Source organism: Mirounga angustirostris, unplaced genomic scaffold, assembly GCF_029215605.1.
Source record: "Mirounga angustirostris isolate CCGP_5_RB_7025 unplaced genomic scaffold, mMirAng1.0.hap1 SCAF_2, whole genome shotgun sequence".
Lineage (NCBI taxonomy): Eukaryota > Metazoa > Chordata > Mammalia > Carnivora > Phocidae > Mirounga > Mirounga angustirostris.
In genome coordinates this window covers 63,262,780-63,280,389 of record NW_026991710.1, presented here as the reverse complement: position 1 = coordinate 63,280,389, position 17,610 = coordinate 63,262,780, and the positions used below count along the sequence as shown (strand labels likewise).

The 17,610-nt window shown below is 33.2% G+C and overlaps 1 protein-coding gene across 2 annotated transcripts in view; it reads right to left on the bottom strand.

Annotated features, from left to right (window-relative positions):
* The window catches only part of BMP2K (BMP2 inducible kinase), a 130,747-nt gene that overhangs the window by 61,053 nt on the left and 52,084 nt on the right, over window positions 1-17,610 (bottom strand). For both annotated transcript variants that reach the window (XM_045880924.3, XM_045880926.3), the window contains exons 2-6: window positions 17,080-17,198; window positions 13,872-13,977; window positions 7,769-7,911; window positions 5,474-5,595; window positions 3,292-3,373 (exon numbers count right to left, since the gene is read on the bottom strand). In XM_045880924.3, coding sequence (XP_045736880.1) covers window positions 3,292-3,373; window positions 5,474-5,595; window positions 7,769-7,911; window positions 13,872-13,977; window positions 17,080-17,198 — 572 coding nt within the window. The remainder of the gene's footprint in view (window positions 1-3,291; window positions 3,374-5,473; window positions 5,596-7,768; window positions 7,912-13,871; window positions 13,978-17,079; window positions 17,199-17,610) is intronic.

Below are 17,610 nucleotides of genomic sequence, written 5' to 3'. Positions count from 1 at the left end.
AAACACCCTAGAACAACACAAATTGCATTCTGAAAAGTAGCACAGGAAATTCCTAGCTACCAAGCTGCTAACAGCTCAAACTTGAGCAAGTAATAAAATGTGATTTTTGATTGTGATTTTGTTTGTGATTAAAGCAGTAATAAAATGTGATTTTTGGCTCAAGAAATCATGTTGTTGTTATAAAAAAAATGTCACCTCAAGCCTTAAGAATGTAAAGGATATTTCTAATTCTAAAAAGACTGTAATAAAATTCTCCAATAGTCAGTATGCAATTATATTAGCAATACTGAAATTTGGCCTTACTATCACCTCTCCTTTGTTGGATTTTCTCCACACATCAACTTAGCACACTCAACTAACAAATACACTAAGTTCTCTAACTACCATGAAAATCATAATATGCAGAAACACCTTTGTAAGTTCAACAATATTTACAAAGCATTATTTTCAATATAGCCTTCCAACAATAAAAGTTTAAAAACTCTAGAAATTTCAATTCTAGAAGAGTAATTCTAGTAAGTTCAAAAGCATTACTGTGACTAATGAAATGGAAGATTCTGAATGGAAATAACCAGTTCCATGTCACTTAAAAATATTTACAATGCTTTTTTCTGTAAGGAAGATAATTTCAGTATTTATACAGCAAATTGAGCTTCAGGCTTCCTTAACAGCACTAAAAAAAATACTATTAATGGTGTAATATCTACATTAAATTACACCTTTCTCCTGCCCAGATGACAGTCTAATAAGAGTTCTGCATTTTAGCCAGTTTTATCTTATCAATCAAACGGTTAGGAATGTGTCTTCTGTTAGAGTAAATGTTGCAGGAATTCCCAGACAACAATTTTAGATAGCAATGCCAGTGTACTTAAAAAACATAAATCTAAAACATAAAATACTCTGCTTCACACAGTGTGAACACAACCAGGTGTCCTAATTTTTTCACACCAAAGGCATTTGCCTCCTTATCCATTTGGTATGATGAGAATTGTTCAAGAAACGGGAGGAAAGAAGTGACCTGATTTTGAAGGCTAAGTATCATCATCTTTAATTTTCCTCATTAAAAGATAACATGAAGCATCTCTCACTGAATTTCCTAATGCTTATAAAATCAGCATCCTACTTCTCAGGATAAAAATAACCTACAATGAAAACTTCCAAGCAAAAAAAAATTTTTTCCCAAAAAATAAAGTGCTAAATGAATACTTTAACCTCAATATAGTAAGTCCCTGAGAATCAGGACTACCCTAAAATAGAATCAGAAATATAATTCTTGACCAGTATGAACTGAGTATTTTTTCTGGATATTCTTTCATTCACACCTAAAATGTTATAACATACTTCTGTTTCACCTGAGCTAAGACAAGAAAAAAATGGCACCATGAAAATTAAAATTCTATTTCTGTCAAGCATATAAACATAGATTCTATTTTCTGATTATTTTTCTTCTTTTTTATTTTTGGGTATAATCTATCTGTAACCCCACAGCTATACCCAGTTATCCATTATAGAAATACTACCCCATATACTAATCTATAAATGGTATAAAGTTTAAATTTATAGCAATTTAGTATGCTAACTGGCATGCATACAAAGTCTGAAAGGATCCCTCCTTTTTTATTAAGATACTGGGTAACGATCATGTGCTTAGAGACTATTTTTTTCAATCAAACCTTGATGATTTCCAAACTGTAGTTAAGCTATGATGTCTCTTGTTTTCTCTGCTGTTGAAATACTCTTTTAGGTGACATAGATTTCAACAGCCATCACAAAATTAGGCTAGAAAAGACTTCCACAACCACCTCTTCTAACACCTTCACTTTATAAATTAAGATCTGATTGGATTTGCTGTCTAAATTATACTGTAAGCCACTTACTATAAGCCATTTAATAAGTCAAATGTTAATGCTGAGAAAAGCAAACTGAGTTTGAATTATTCAAGCTGGTGATCTATAAGCAGTTATCAAGTTAACTAAATCAAACTTACCCAAGGTTTGATTCAACTGTGCATATGGTTAAAAATTCAACTAAGATTTAAGATCATTCATGCAAAAGTATATATTACAACAGATGAAAAGATATCAAAGATACTTTTTTTATTACCTTGCATTAGTATCCCAACCCCTGTAAGGAGGAGGTCAGAAGAGGACCAAGGAGATATTCATTTGGTTTCACACATTATGCTCTACTACTTTCTAAATACATTTTAAAAATAAAACAAATATCATTTTTCTTGTAAACTCTAGAACTATTTCCAAAGGAATTTTTTTCCTCCATCCCTAATACAGTCACTAGAGGTAGATATGACTAAATACTTGTTGAATTTAAATGAATTCACATTTAAAATAGAGTTTCTTGCTAGTTTATCAAATACAGCCAAAATATATTTCCTTATGAAACAAGTTCTAAAGAAGTATTAGCATTCTAACATAAAGTTCAACTATATAGAAACATGATCATCTTAATAATTCAATCTAGATACAAAGTTAACCCTTGAACAACATAGGCGGTTAGGGGCACCAAACCCCCCATGCAGTTAAAAATCCATGTATAACTTGACTCCCCCAAAACTTAACTACTAATAATCCACTGCTGACCAGTTACCAATAACAGTTAGTTAACACATATTTTGTAATGTATTACACACTGTATTCTTACAATACTATATAACTATTTCTTAATTTTTTCAGTATCTCTAGGCTACGTGGTTCATCTGCAAGTTTTTTCACATTTGTTGCCAATCTCCAAAAAGTTTTCCAATATACTTATTTTTAAAACCCTGCATATTAAGTGGACCCATGCAGTTCAAACACATGTTGTTCAAGGGTCAACTGTATATGTTAAATGATAAGATCCTCAATATATAGAAGTTAGTCAGTGGTATGATTTTAATTAGAAAAAAGCTTTACTCCTGTTAGTTTCCATTAAAAAATCCTAAAATACTTCTAAAAACTACTTAAGAGTTATGACCAGCTTTTCCATACTGCGATCAATCAAAATTACGATCAAAAAAATATTAACATTCTCTATAAATTCTAAAAAATACTGTGGTAAAACGTTACATTATATGGAAGTCCTTTATTTACTTTTTTATACCTAAGCTTTCCAATTCAGGATTAAGAAGATAAAATGTTCTATTTGTTTTCTTCTTCTGAATAAGAAGCTCCACTATATACCACTCTCTTCTACTTATTACGAAATACCTTTTGGGGGACACGGGGAAAATAATCAACTGAACTCAGGTTTTTTTTTAATTTGGTTAGAGAAAATGTTAACCTTTCTTGGCCTTACCCAGATATCAGCCTTGGTGGTGATGGGTTTCCCTCCATAAAGGTTGATCATTTCAGGGGCTCTGTATGACAGAGTTGTATACCTGGCAGTAAATAAGTGAAATGGAGTGGAGATATCAAAAAAAAAAAAAAAAAAAAGATAGATAGATAGATAGATAGATACTACATTGTTTCTATATAAAATACTACAAAAACTTTGTTTCAATAACATTATATAGAAATAATACTATTTTTAAAAAGCTCAATAAAAGTCCATAAAGATTTAACAATACAAAGCATCTACATACACATTTTTATTCAACAAGTGCAATAGCATCTCTAATGATATAAAAACTTAATTTTCTTTAATAAAAAATCTTAAAGACAACGGATTGAAAATATAGTTTTCCTTGAATTTATTTTAAATAATATAATTTGACTCTAAAATTATTCTTATCAAAATATTTTAGTCTATTAATTTAAAAGCAAAATCGCTACCCTCTCAAAAAATTAATTTATATGTTTATTAAGGAGTTTGTTTTTATGGACTGTAACATAATTCCTGGCACATAGTAGTAAATCTCCTTTAGGTTTGTTTATATCATTGTTGTTTTAAAAGTAACCTAGTTGCCATAATTCTAACTACACTAATTAAGAACACTTCTAGAACTGACTGTCATCATAAGCTATTTGGAATTAAAAGATACTGTGAGAAAATATTTACCAATATAAAAATTCTAAATCCACTATGAACAGAATACTTTAGTGAAGTAGTACTCAATTTCATGGCAGAAATTATTAGACAATGGAAGGAATTCCTGTATCATGGCATAATTTAAGATCAATTTTGAGTGTTGATATGTTTCATTTTATATGAAATATCTTAAGGCTCAACATTCTATCATCTTATTTTTCAAAATTATCCTGACTGGTGAGACACTACAGAGGAGCAACCTGAGAAACCAGGAAAGAAACTGCATGAGGGCAGAACTTCTGTTCACTGCTATACTGCAGACTGCAGCACCAACAACAGTGTCCACTGCATTGTAGGCCCTGAATAAACACCTATCAACTGAATAAATGGTTAGACCATTAACTCCTCAATTGAGCCACAAAGCAAAAGAACTCCTGCATTTATCACTACTGCAAAATTCTACTAAACCTTAACTATACTTCAAATTCAACAGCAAGAAATGAAACTTTCAGCAAGTCAGAGATCCTAAAGCTGGCATTATATATCATGACCCAATAATTTTTTAATTATATATATATATATCCGCAAGAAGCCAATTCAATAATTTGTTCTTGTGTTCTTCAGGACATTTATATGTTTACTAAGGAGTTAAGTTTTATGGAATCTAATATAATCATCATAGGCTAAGTTTCCTTAGTAGCAATACATAGTCTAGAAACCCACAGTGTTATACAAATGGGCCACAGTAAGATCAGCTCTCCTTGAGTCATTTCAAAATGTATACTGAAGTTCAAATGATAGCACTTAGTCTTAAACAAGTGAGAATTTGTGAGGGAGTGAAGAAAGGCAACTTAGAAAAGACAACTACGCAGAAATTGCTATTCTCAAAGATCTTTGGGCATTCTGTATCATTTTACTAAGGTAATCTAAGATTTACAAACAATTCTATTTTCTAAAACTAGAAAACAAAAAAGTCAGGGAAAAGTACTTACAGGTACTCTAGCAACCACAGAAACTACAAAATTAAGAAAATATAAGCAGATATGACGTATTTCTACCAGAGAGCTTTCTAACACACTATCACAGAGTAACATGTTTTCCACACAGTTTTCAATACATTAAGAAGTCAATCTTCCTCATTTTAAATATGAAGTAAAAACTTAGCTTTCACATAATTTAATGTTTTTCCTAACAAGCACAATCCTCAGTATTAGTAAAAACAAAGATGTTTAACCGAACAACAATCACTTAAAACTCCCTTTAATGATTCCACAAATTACTATAGCTTAACAAATTTCCTGATAAATATCTTTACAACGTACATGAAAAACCTGTATGCATGATAAAATATATTTTCTACTGAGCTAGAGCAGACATAAATTAGTCAAAGTCACAGAAATATTTTGAAGAAATCTATAAATCAAACACCTAAAATTTGCATTAGGAGAAGTGGTCCACAGACTGAACTAAAATTCCCATGAAACAAAGCACAATAAAGACAGAAACTTACTTTTTAATTTCTTCTTCTACAAGATTAACTCCATCTTTTTGAGGATTAAGAAATTTATTCGTGGCACTGCCAAAGTCACAAAGTACATAGTTTCCACTATCATTCAATAAAATATTTTCTACCTTCAGAAAAAATAAATAATTAGTATTTTCAAAGTGAATTTTATTTTTATAACCATGTTTTTATAAAATAAACATTGAAAGGTTTGTGTCATATATATACAGAGACAGGAGTAAGATAAATTATCAGGAAGGACAAAAGAATCAGACCAAAAATATACTTGACTATGTCTACTGTTTCTCTTATTAAGAACAGAGAAATGCTCTTCCCATCCCAGGATGATTTTTGCAGGGGCCAAGAAGCCCTAAATCCTCTTTAAACCTCTTCTATGAAAAAAAAGAAGAACTAGCAGCAGTCCAAGTCTATCAATACTGTACCTCCATTTTTATCATTTTCTGACACTTCAGCTTATCTATAGACAAGTAACAAAAACTATTAAAATTCTACCTGATTGACTTCTAGTTCCATTTTAATCTACAATGCAGTTTTGACTTTACGTGTTAAAGTTATACCAAATTATTCGGGAAAATGTAAACACTGCATATTCAAAACAACTAAAATGAACTACACTGTTTATCCAAATTAAAGGACAGAAGTCTGCAGGCATGCATTTCAATTTTGGCTTAATTTATATCATATTACTGTAGGTTTCCCTAGATGATATTTTCATGGTTAACAACCTACATTTTAAATGACACCTTCTATTCTCTTGTATCTTAAGAGAATTTTATTATCACCTTTCATAAATTTTGTATAATCAGTCAGAATTGGGATTCATTCCTTCATTAAATATTTATTGAGGGCGCCTGCGTGGCTCAGTTGGTTAAGTGACTGCTTTCGGCTCAGGTCATGATCCCGGAGTCCCTGGATCGAGTCCCGCATCGGGCTCCCTGCTCGGCAGGGAGCCTGCTTCTCCCTCTGACCCTCCCCCCTCTCATGTGCTCTCTCTCTCTCATTCTCTCTGTCTCAAATAAATAAATAAAATCTTTAAAAAAAATAATAATATTTATTGAGACCCTGGCTATGTGCCAGGCACCATAGCAAATACTTGGATATATCACTACAAAAGAGAAAAATCCCTGCCCACATGGAGTTTACACTCCAGTGGAAGAGAACAGAAAGTAAACAATAAGCACAATACATAAGCAAATTATATAGTACCTTACAAGGTATCAAGTGATAATATAAGATACAGCAGGGTAAAGAGCAGAAATGTTAGGCTGTAACTATAAATAAGGTATGTAAGACAGAACTCACTGAGAGAGTTAATCTGAGCAGACTTGAAGCGGGGTGAAAGTTTAGCCATGGGATATCTGGGCATATAGCATTTTGGGAAGAGAAATTTTTATAATCTTAGTGTTTGTGGGCATCAAAGAAGACACCTATGGTTTTAAATAATGTATGTAATGATATCTTGAGAAAGATGATACCAGGAACTTTTAAATCCTCTTTGGGGACTTTTTCCAATGTAACAAGTGGGTACCTTAACACAAGAGATCAGAGCCCACAAAAAGCTAAGATAAAATGACCTTAAAGACAATCACCACCAAATTATAGTAAATTATAGAAAACTACAGTAAATCATAAATAAGTGAGTAAAAAGACCCATTCAAGTTTGCCTCCAAAATCTCTGGAAAACATCCTGATGCTTAATATGGATTACAGGAAATAGGAGGAGAGCTGAACTAGACGAGAACAGTGTGGAAGGACACCCAACCTACATCAGTGAAGTTCACATTTTTGCTCATGTGAAACCTTTTTAAAAAGCCTACTAGGTACAACAGAAGCAGAGTAGAGGGCACAACATTCACTTCTACAGCCTAGCTAGAAGCCCTCAGGGTCATGGAAAGCACAATTTCTATTCTACAGTCTTTACATGGCCTCAGGAAATGAAGCCTGGGACAGAGAGACCCTTCTCAGTGCTGGTAATAAAACCTAGTATAGATGAAGATAGTCAAAGAACATTTTAATGCTAAAGTTTAAAATGTATTCATCCATAAGTAGTCTAAAATTCCTACCTTCATTTTTTTTTTTTAAGACTTTATTTATTTATTCGACAGAGAGAGAGACAGGAAGAGCAGGAACACAAGCAGGGGCAGAGAGAGAGGGACAAGCAGGCTCCCCTCTGAACAGAGAGCCCGATGCGGGGCTCGATCCCAGGACCCTGGGATCATGACCTGAGCTGAAGGCAGCCACTTAACCGACTGAGCCACCCAGGCGCCCTAAAATTCCTACCTTCAGATCCCGGTGAATTATTGGAGTCTTACACTGATGCAATCTGGCAACAGCTTCACAGGTATCACAGAATATCCGTAACACTTCTGCTTCCGTGAAACCTGTCTGCAGCTTCTTATTCATCTGATTCACTACCTGTCCAGCTAACCAAAAAAGAAATTTTGAAAAGAGATATTTTTAGTAAAAGAAGACTACCACAAAGAATTAAAGAAATTCCTGTATGGTCTCAGGTAACAGGGAATTGGCTTTTTCATAATGCTCATGTAAGGAGCCTTACTGTACCATATCATATTGACTCAAAGACATGCATTTTCATATTTTACATCTCTGAAATGAAACATCTTTAGATGCTACTAGCCATTTTTTAAGATTTTAACATCTCTGAAATCAAGATATTTTATAATTGATGGCATCATGGATTTGAAGAAACAGTTATTCAACGCTGCGTTAGCTATTGGATAAAGAGAGGTGAGCAAAAATAAAGTTTATATTATCACGGAATTTATAATCTAAAGGCATAGATAAACATTAAGCCATTACAAAAATAAACACATATAATTATATACAATAAAGATAATATGAGAGGAACCTAAATTTAAAAACCTCCTTAATGAAGGAGGATGAGGAGGAGAGGGTGTCTGTCTGGGGAAGTGATATTTATGTTGAGACTGTAGGATGATTAGGAACCAGCCAGGCAGAGATCTGTGAGAAAAGCATGCTAGCAACAGCAAGCAACATGCACAAAGGCCTCCAGTTTAGAAAAGAGCTTTAAAACTTTGAATAACTTAAAACCAATGTAGGTATGGTCTAAGAAGCAGAGAAGAGGTAAAGTGACATGAAAACTGACAAGACAGCTACCCATTAGCCGTATTTTAGATTTATCTTGACAACCAGGGAAACTTCCTGATCTAGCTTTTTAAAGGATCTCCTTGATTATGAGGGAATCACAAGAGTGGAAATGGAGATGGGTTAAGATGCTTATGCTCTAAATTTCAGGCCCCCTGAAAAAGACAATGGGCAGAATAACTTACTAAACTCAAATAGTCATACCAATGAGCCCTGAGAGGATGATTATATATTACATATATCAAAATAATCAATAGTCTAATGACAATTCTAAATTATTAAGAAAAAGTTTACCATCATCTAAGAACACAAGTAAATATGTGATTCATTCAGAAAGCATTCTAATAAAAATCAAGTTTGGGAATTGCTAATTTGAAACTTTCCTTTAACAAAGTTGGACAAATGAACCTTTACTACTTTGTAATCTGCAAGAAGGGGCATACACACCTGTTCCTTTTATTATTACTGCCTAAACAGCATGCTCATGTATTTTCTCAGGCTGGGTTTCTTCTTAAAATTTTAAAGCAGAAAAGATATCAAATTTTACCTATCAATCCCCAATTTTCAGAACACTCAAGTATATTTGGTTGCAATTTATTCAGAGTATCTCAAGATTGAGGCACCTGATCAGGCAGCAATTTCCTCCATCCTTTTGTGTGTTAGACACAGAACTTGTTTTAACCAAAAATTAAACAGGATGAAAAGTGTTTTATTGGTTCTCATTCACATTCTTGAAATATCATTTCGTAGCTGAAGAAATCATAACCTTGAACTCAATGTTTAATTCCTCTCCCAAACTTTCAATGTTGTAATGAGTAGAATAAATTTTAAACCAATGTTAATCCTCTTTCTGCCATTCAGAGGTCTTGAATCACAAAATATAAGTCTACAGAAAAAGCTAACAGCTGTATTTGAGCTGCATTTCAAATGTTGAAACAAATAAAATTTCATTATGCAAAATCAAAGTCCCCTGAAAATTAAAGTTAAGATTATTCCAATGAGAAACAAAAGAACAAGATTCAGAAATCAAAAAAGGTATACTTGTATTTCTACTATCTCTATGAGAAAAATATCCCGAGGACAGCTTGATAGTGCCAGGGAAAAGGATGCGAAACATATAAAACAGAGCCACTCTAAACCCGGCAAACCCACCCTCATGTGAATGAGCCCAGTCAAAATGAACAGTGTCATTCCACCAAGCTCAGTCTAGAACAGATGACCCACTGATACACAATAATCAATGATTGTTGTTTTAGGCTATTGACTTTTAGGATGTTTTGTTACTAAGCAAATAGGTATATTATCCACGGGAATTTCTGTCAAACACCTCCTGGAAATAAAAGCTCTCTCTTTTCCCTCTCTCACTCTCTTTGTTTTTTTGTTTTTGTTTTTTTTAAGTAGGCTCCACGCCCACTCCCCAGTGAGGAGTCCAACAAGGGGCTTGAACTCAAGATCCTGAGACCAAGACCTGAGCTGAAATCAAGAGTCAGACGCTTAACCGACTGAGCTACCCACACACTCAGAAGTTCTTTTCATACAGTAATGGAAATATATTCAAATTCAATTCTGATTTCTGGAAGTCTGATTTCTGGAAATCCTACCTAAAGCATGTAATCTCTCTTTAACCTATATACATCAGAGTATTAGCAAATTACGCAGTGTCAAATCTTGAACCTACAAAGATCTAATATTTATTACAAAAGATGACTGTAAACATTTGACACCTGAAACCATGATGGGGCATATCAGCTATATAATACATTCTTCTACATCCTGTACAGTTTCATCCCTACGTAATCAAAACCAATGTACCTGATCTATATTCGTAACATTGACTGCCTTACAAAAGTACCTTCATTCTTAAACAATTTTATGTAATATAATTAGCTTCTATAGAAGAAGTAAAGGGAAAGTAATTATTCTCCCATTCTCTACCCCTCCAAATCACTCCTCCCCCATGAAAAGAAAAGGAACTTATCTAATTGATTCATCTGAGGAAAAGGAACTGAGCATGCTCTATTCAGATCCTCCAGATTCCTTCTCTAGGATATAATTGCCCACTCAGAGGGTACATTCTGATCTACAGTACATGCAGTAAGCTTAACTGGTGAATTTGAAGAAAACTTCTAACATAAAAAAGAAGGCATAATAACAAACAGAAAAAAAAAAAATCAGAAAAACAAAAACCCAAGGAACAGAAGAAAACTTTTTAAAAACTATAATTAATAACTGCAGACAACAAAAGATTTGCACCTAAAACAAGAGCAAGGTGCATTTTAACAAAGAACAATGTTGAGAGAACAGAAAGAGTTCCTGGAAATTAAAAATAACATAGCAGAAATACCAAATTCTACAGAGGAGCTAAAAAAGATATACTTAAGGAATGTTCCCACCACAAGTAGAATTTTTAAAAAGAGAAGAACAGGGAAAATGAAGGAGAGAAAAAAACTGAGTGCCCAGAAATAAAGATAGCAAAATTGACCCATAACCAAGGCAATATACTTGATATTTTAGAATGCTAGAGATAAAGATTCTAAGTGTCCATGGAAAAAAAGAGGTCACCTAAAAAAAACCTGAAGAATCATAATGCATCAGATTTCTCAATAGCAGCAAACACTAGGGGAAAAAAAATGGAATAATGCCTTCAAAATTCTAGATCAAAATTATTTCTAACCTACAACACTTTAGGCAGCCAAATTAACAATTAAATATGGATGTAGAATAAAAATATTTCTATATATGCAAGGTTTCAAAAATGTTTCCTTCCATAATTCATTATCATGAAGCTAATGAAAAATGTACTCTATTCCAAGGAGGTAGTTAAAAACAAGGAGGGAGGCATGAGCAGTAGGGACTCCAAGATAGGAAGGCAAAGAGAATTCCCAGAATGACAGCTAAATGCTGTTCAAAATTAAGCAGAACTGAAGTCTCCTGAAAGGATGTTTCTATGGAAGAAAAACTAAAATTGACACAAGTATTTAAATGTTTAAGCATACTGCATAAAGATTGACACTTCCATTGGGGAATGTGGGGCTAAATTCTAATATATATGGAGAAGGAAATTAGGCAAATAAAAAATGGAGTAATTATTAACTCCAGGAAAAAAATTTAAAAGTACAAAAAAGAAAATGTAATTACAGACTATTACATATCACAGTTAAATGACAAACAAAATAATTTAAACACCAATTATTAATTTAATCTAAAAACTAAGAATATACTACTCTCACAGTAAAATCCTCATCTTTACTTGGAGATACTATCTAAAACATAAAATCAGAGCTAGCACTAGCAAACTTGCATTCAAGAGCCTCCTCAAAACAGATGACTGTAAACATTTACATGCCCAGAATCACATACTTCCCCTGATTTTCTAAGTTCCCTCTTTTTCATACCCCAAGGATCTCATTAAAACTACAGACTCTCCTCTACATAATGAAGTGTAGAAATATGGAATAAATATGAGGAGACATATCTTAAGGATTTTTAAAAATGCCTCTGAGGAGAGGGATGGGGCAAGATAATGATTTAGACACAGCTTAACAAAACTCTTTGACTTTTTAAAACTTATATATGAATTACTTTGATAATAAAAATTTCATGTGAATCAGCTTGCTAATTCAAACCAGATAAAAACACTTTTTTTAATTTCTTAAAACGCAAAAGCATGCCTTCCTCAAAATATAGCTCAGGTCACTTTAAAATTTGTCCCCTGGAGCATCTGGGTGCCTCCTTAGGCAAACAGCTCCTGATTTTGACTTAGGTCATGATCTCATGGTCATGATCTCCTCATGACTCTCTCTCTCAAATAAATAAATAAATCTTTAAAAAATGAAAATTGAAAAATAAAATTTGTCCCCTAAAAACTGAAATTCATTTGGTTTCCCTTTTAAAATGTCTTCTGGATGACTAAATTAAACTCATCCAAGGTTATGATTATGCCAGATTCAATTATCTTTAAAAAAATAGCCAAGGTCTATCTTTACAAGTAACAAGGGCTACTCTACCCAGCTAAGAGCACCACAAATGCTGGAACTCAGGAAAGTGGAGTAAAGAACATCAATATCTTCTCCTTAAAGAGATCACAATGTTTTACAGTATGAAATATAAATAAGAGAAAACAACAAGGAAAACATCTAATTTTTTTATGTTATATATGGAAATAACTTACAAGTGTATCATAATAGATATTATAATACTGATTCACTTCATTTTCTCCTATCCTTCCCTCCTTACAAAACTAGAGTAAATGAAACTATATTTTCTCCACCACCACCACCATCTTCCTCCTCCTCCATCATTCAGGAAATGACAAGTGTTTCTAATATCATAATTAAAAATCATAACTGTCTTAAGAGAATCTAAATATAAACCAAGGCTCCTCACAGCCCAAAATGCCAGATACAGTCTGATTTAAAAAAAAAAAAAAAAAAAGCAAGTTTGCAGGAAATGACTTAATTGCCCCCTTCAAACACATTAAATTAAAAAGTTTTAAAAGGGCGCCTGGGTGGCTCAGTTGGTTAAGCGACTGCCTTCGGCTCAGGTCATGATCCTGGAGTCCTGGGATCGAGTCCCACATCAGGCTCCCTGCTCAGCGGGGAGTCTGCTTCTCCCTCTGACTCTCCTCCCTCTCATGCTCTCTGTCTCTCATTCTCTCTCTCTCAAATAAATAAATAAAATCTTTAAAAAAAATAAAAAGTTTTAAAATTATTACTATTAAGGCATACTATACCAGTAAATTTCTTTGAAATACCGTAAGAGATCCAAATAAAATATAGTTTTTAACCTTCTGATATTTATAAAAGAACCCCAAAAGACTATGTAAGTTTATAAATATTACAGATCAAAATGCATCTAAATTTATTATATTTAATAATATTGAATATTAACATGATAGAGTGCCGGAAAAAATCTTATAACACTAATATTGATAAATTATGCTCTTCTTTGTTGGACTATAAAAGAAACATATAGGGAGGATGATGTGTAACTGCTCTTCACCTGCTTGGATTTCTTGTTTTAAACCAACAGCACTTTTCTAAATTGTCCTTTATATGCTCCTATCATCACTACAGCAAGGATGACTAGATTTTAAGTATTCTTCACAGCGTTCCTTAATTAGATAATTAAAGCTAAGATTACAATAAGTGTCTAGAATCAGGTGACAGCTGCCCTAGGAGAAACCAAAACACCTAGGAAACCATTTTAAGGGCAATTTTTTTTTTTCAGTATAAAACAAATACAGAAAAATACTTACCTCGACAATATTCCATTAAGATAAGCACTTCCCATACATTATCACTAATTGAATTAACAGCACAGTCCAAATAACTCACAATATTTTTGTGACCAGACAGCTCTTTCTGAAAATAATTGAAAAACATACATTTTAAAGCTCTATTAGCAATGTTTTGAAGTCTAAATTAATATAAAGAATTTCAAAGAGTAAATTAAGCATAAGTATGGAAGCTGACATATTTCAAAAAGGTTTCTACAGTTTCAATGAAAAGTTTACTTACATGTGGATGAACACTAATTTTTAAATTCAATCAGGAAGAAAGAGATAGTTCACTCAAAACCAACAGTATCCAAAAGTGTGCAAGACAGTCCTTTGGGACTCAAGAATATAATATCAGAACTTTTATTTTTTAGCTAAAAAATTTTTTTAAATTAAGCTCTAATATTTACGAACTAACAATTATACTCTCATTTGTTTGTTTTGCCTGCAACATACTGCAATTTATGTGTACCTAGTTAAGTGGATTTATGAATGTATATACTTTAAATAACCTACAAAATGAACAAGTGGCTAAAAAAATTTCTATTAAGAAACCATAGGTTAAAGATAATACTAATAATACAAGTAGAAAGAAATAAGAAAAAAATGGCAAATCTGACACTTTTTTTCCTGGTACAAGATAATGATCAGCATGTGATGAGGTTAAAAATAATCATCTAATTAGGTCGGTCTAGAAATTAAAAAACAATTATCAACAATGTTTTTTGAAATAAATTTACTCCCACTATCATTAATAATAAACCCAATTTTAACTGTAATTTGGCAGCTGACCATGTGAATAATTCATAAACACATAAATATAATGGTAGATGGGCAACAAAAAAATTTGAAAGACCACTGTTCTAAAGAGCTAATCTCCCTAAATTCTGTGTTCAAAAGCACAGAATTTAAGTGTTGCTGCTACTGATAATGACCATATTTTACATATCAAAATTACACAATTTCTATTGAAAGAAAGAATTATGGTACAACAGTATCATACCTAGACTCAAGTTTGAGAACTTAGTCTAAGAACCCCTATTATCTTGGGGTAAATCTCTTTCACCCTTTTGACTAAAAGCTTTCTAAAAAGCTTTTAAAAGCCAAGTCTCAAAGCCTAATCAACTCTAGTCTAATTAGGGAATGGGGAGAATAAAAGCAAAATGAGTTAAGTCATGTTGTATAAATGTACCTATCTCTGAACAAAAGGGATCAAAACGTGTTGATAAAGATGTTGATATAAAATAGGAAATCTCTAAGCAACTGAATAAGAAGGAATGATATTAACAAGTGTTTACATGGATGTGGAAAAACTGGAATTCCCATACATTGCTGGTGTGAACATAAAATGGTTCAGCTGCTATAGAAAACAGTTTAGTGGTTCCTAAAAAAGTTAAACACAGAATTACCATAACCCAGCAATTCCACTCCTAAATATAAACCCAAAAAACTGAAAACAAATACATATACACACATATTCATAGCAGCACTATTCACAACGGCCAAAAAGTAGGAACAGCCCAAACGTCCATCAATGGTTTTTTAAAAAAGTCCATCAACAGATGAATGAACAAATTGTGATAGATAGATGCACACATACCATGTGGATGAACCTCAAAAACATGCTAAGTGAAAGAAGCCAGACACAAAAGGTGACATATTGCATGACTCCATTTACATGAAATATCCAGAATAGCTAAATCCACAGAGACATAACACAATGGGTGGTTGCCAGGGGCTAGAACAAGGTAGGAATGGGAGCAACTGCTAACTGGGCAGGGGATTTCCTTTTGCAGTGATGAAAAGGTTCAGAACTAGACAGAGGTGGTGACTGCACAACATCATGAATGCACTAAATGCCCAAACTGTTCGCTTTAAAAGAGCTGATTTTAATAAATAAATAAATAACGAAATACATAAAATAGCTGATTTTACATTATGCAATTTCACTTCAATAAAACAGAAATTTTAAATATATATTAGCACTTGATAAACAGTAGATGAGAGCAGGAAGAAAACCGAAGAAAAAGAGAAGGGGAGGAGGAAGAGAAAGAAGAGGTGGAGGAAGAGGAGGAGGAAGGAGAGAAGAAGAAAGAAGAGGTGGAGGGAGGAGGGAAGAAGAGAGAAAGGAAGAAGACTGGGGGAAGAAGTCCAGAAGAATGGGAGGAAGGAAAAGAGGAGGAGAAAGAAGATGTGGAAGAAAAGGTTGAGGAAGAAGGGGAGGAGGGAGAGAGGAGGAGAAAGAAGTAGAGGAAGTGGGGGAAGGATGGGGGGAGAAAGGAGAAGAAGAAGAGGAAGAAGAAGAGGTGGAGGAAGAGGGAAAGGAGGAAGAGGAGGAGGAAGAAAAAGAAGAGGTGGAGGAAAAGGGAGAGGAAGAGGAAGAGGAAAAGGAAGAAAAGGAAGAATAAGGGAGAAGGAAGAGGAGAAAAACAACAAGAAGCCATCCAGAGCACTGAGAAAAAGATACCCTAGAAAAAAAGAAAATTTTTATTTTGTACTTTTTTTAACTGTTTAGCCAAGTTACTGAAATTTCTTTAATAACCTATTAAAGTATTTTTTACTTTTCCTAATATTTAAAAAGAATTTTTCCCTTATTGAAGGTTATCCTTCCATATATTGCAGAGTACATCCCCAAAAAAAGTAATAACAATAAACTTTACAGCATGATTTTAAAAATGAAAAGCAAAACAAATTGTTGTTGAAGACAAATACATTACACTGAATGTATTAATAAACACCATGGGAAAGGTAAACACCAAATTCAGGACAATGGTTTCTTTTTGAGTGAGAACAGTACAGGGATACAGCTAGGAAGGAATCTACAGAAGGCTTCAACTATATCTGTAAGATTTTAATTCTTAAGTTGGGTAGTGCATAAAGTGGTATTTATTATGTAATTCTCTAATTTTTCTATTCTCAAAATATTCCATAATTAAAATGTATTTTAAAAAAGGGGAAAAAGAAAAAGCAGAGTAGTCTGCCGCTTCAACTACAATAAGGAAGAGAAGGTAAAGGAGGACGAGTTGACTATATTTAGCCCTAAGTAGGACTATAAAGAATGCACTTCAAAGGTTTTCTAGACGTGAATAAGCCAATAAGCAGCTTGCCTCAAAGCTGGTTAATGTTATAGTGCAAAACCAAAAGAAAATACACCAAATTTTTCAAATGGAATTACTCTTTCACTTACCATAATTGTAATTTCCCTTTTACAAATGTTGAGGTCTGGCATGTTATTGACATACATTCGTTTCAATGCATGGCGGATTCCACCATGTGTCCGCACCAGGAAAACCGTGGAGAATCCACCTAGAAGAACAAGCATCTATTAATTACAAAGAATCAGAAACTACTATCAAAATAATGTAGTATCACTGAGGAGCTTAATCTCAAGACAAAAATAATAGCAAGACAAAAATAATAGCAAGCAACTATTTTATTAGATTAAAAGCCAAAACACTGGCTTCCTATGACAATCACAAAGTAGCACATAGAAAATAACATGCTTCTCAAATAAATATGCTTCTCTTTTAAAGGTTAAAATACTAAAATTTCATTTTGCCTTGTACGTAACATGTGGAAAATGTCACTACATAACTGCATTACTATAGTTTGGCACATATAGTGATTGTTTCCCCACGAGCCTCCCCCTCTCTGTGATAACAAAACACTGATGTTATTTGAGATATCAACAGGATCAGATGGGTGTGTTCCCCTCCAG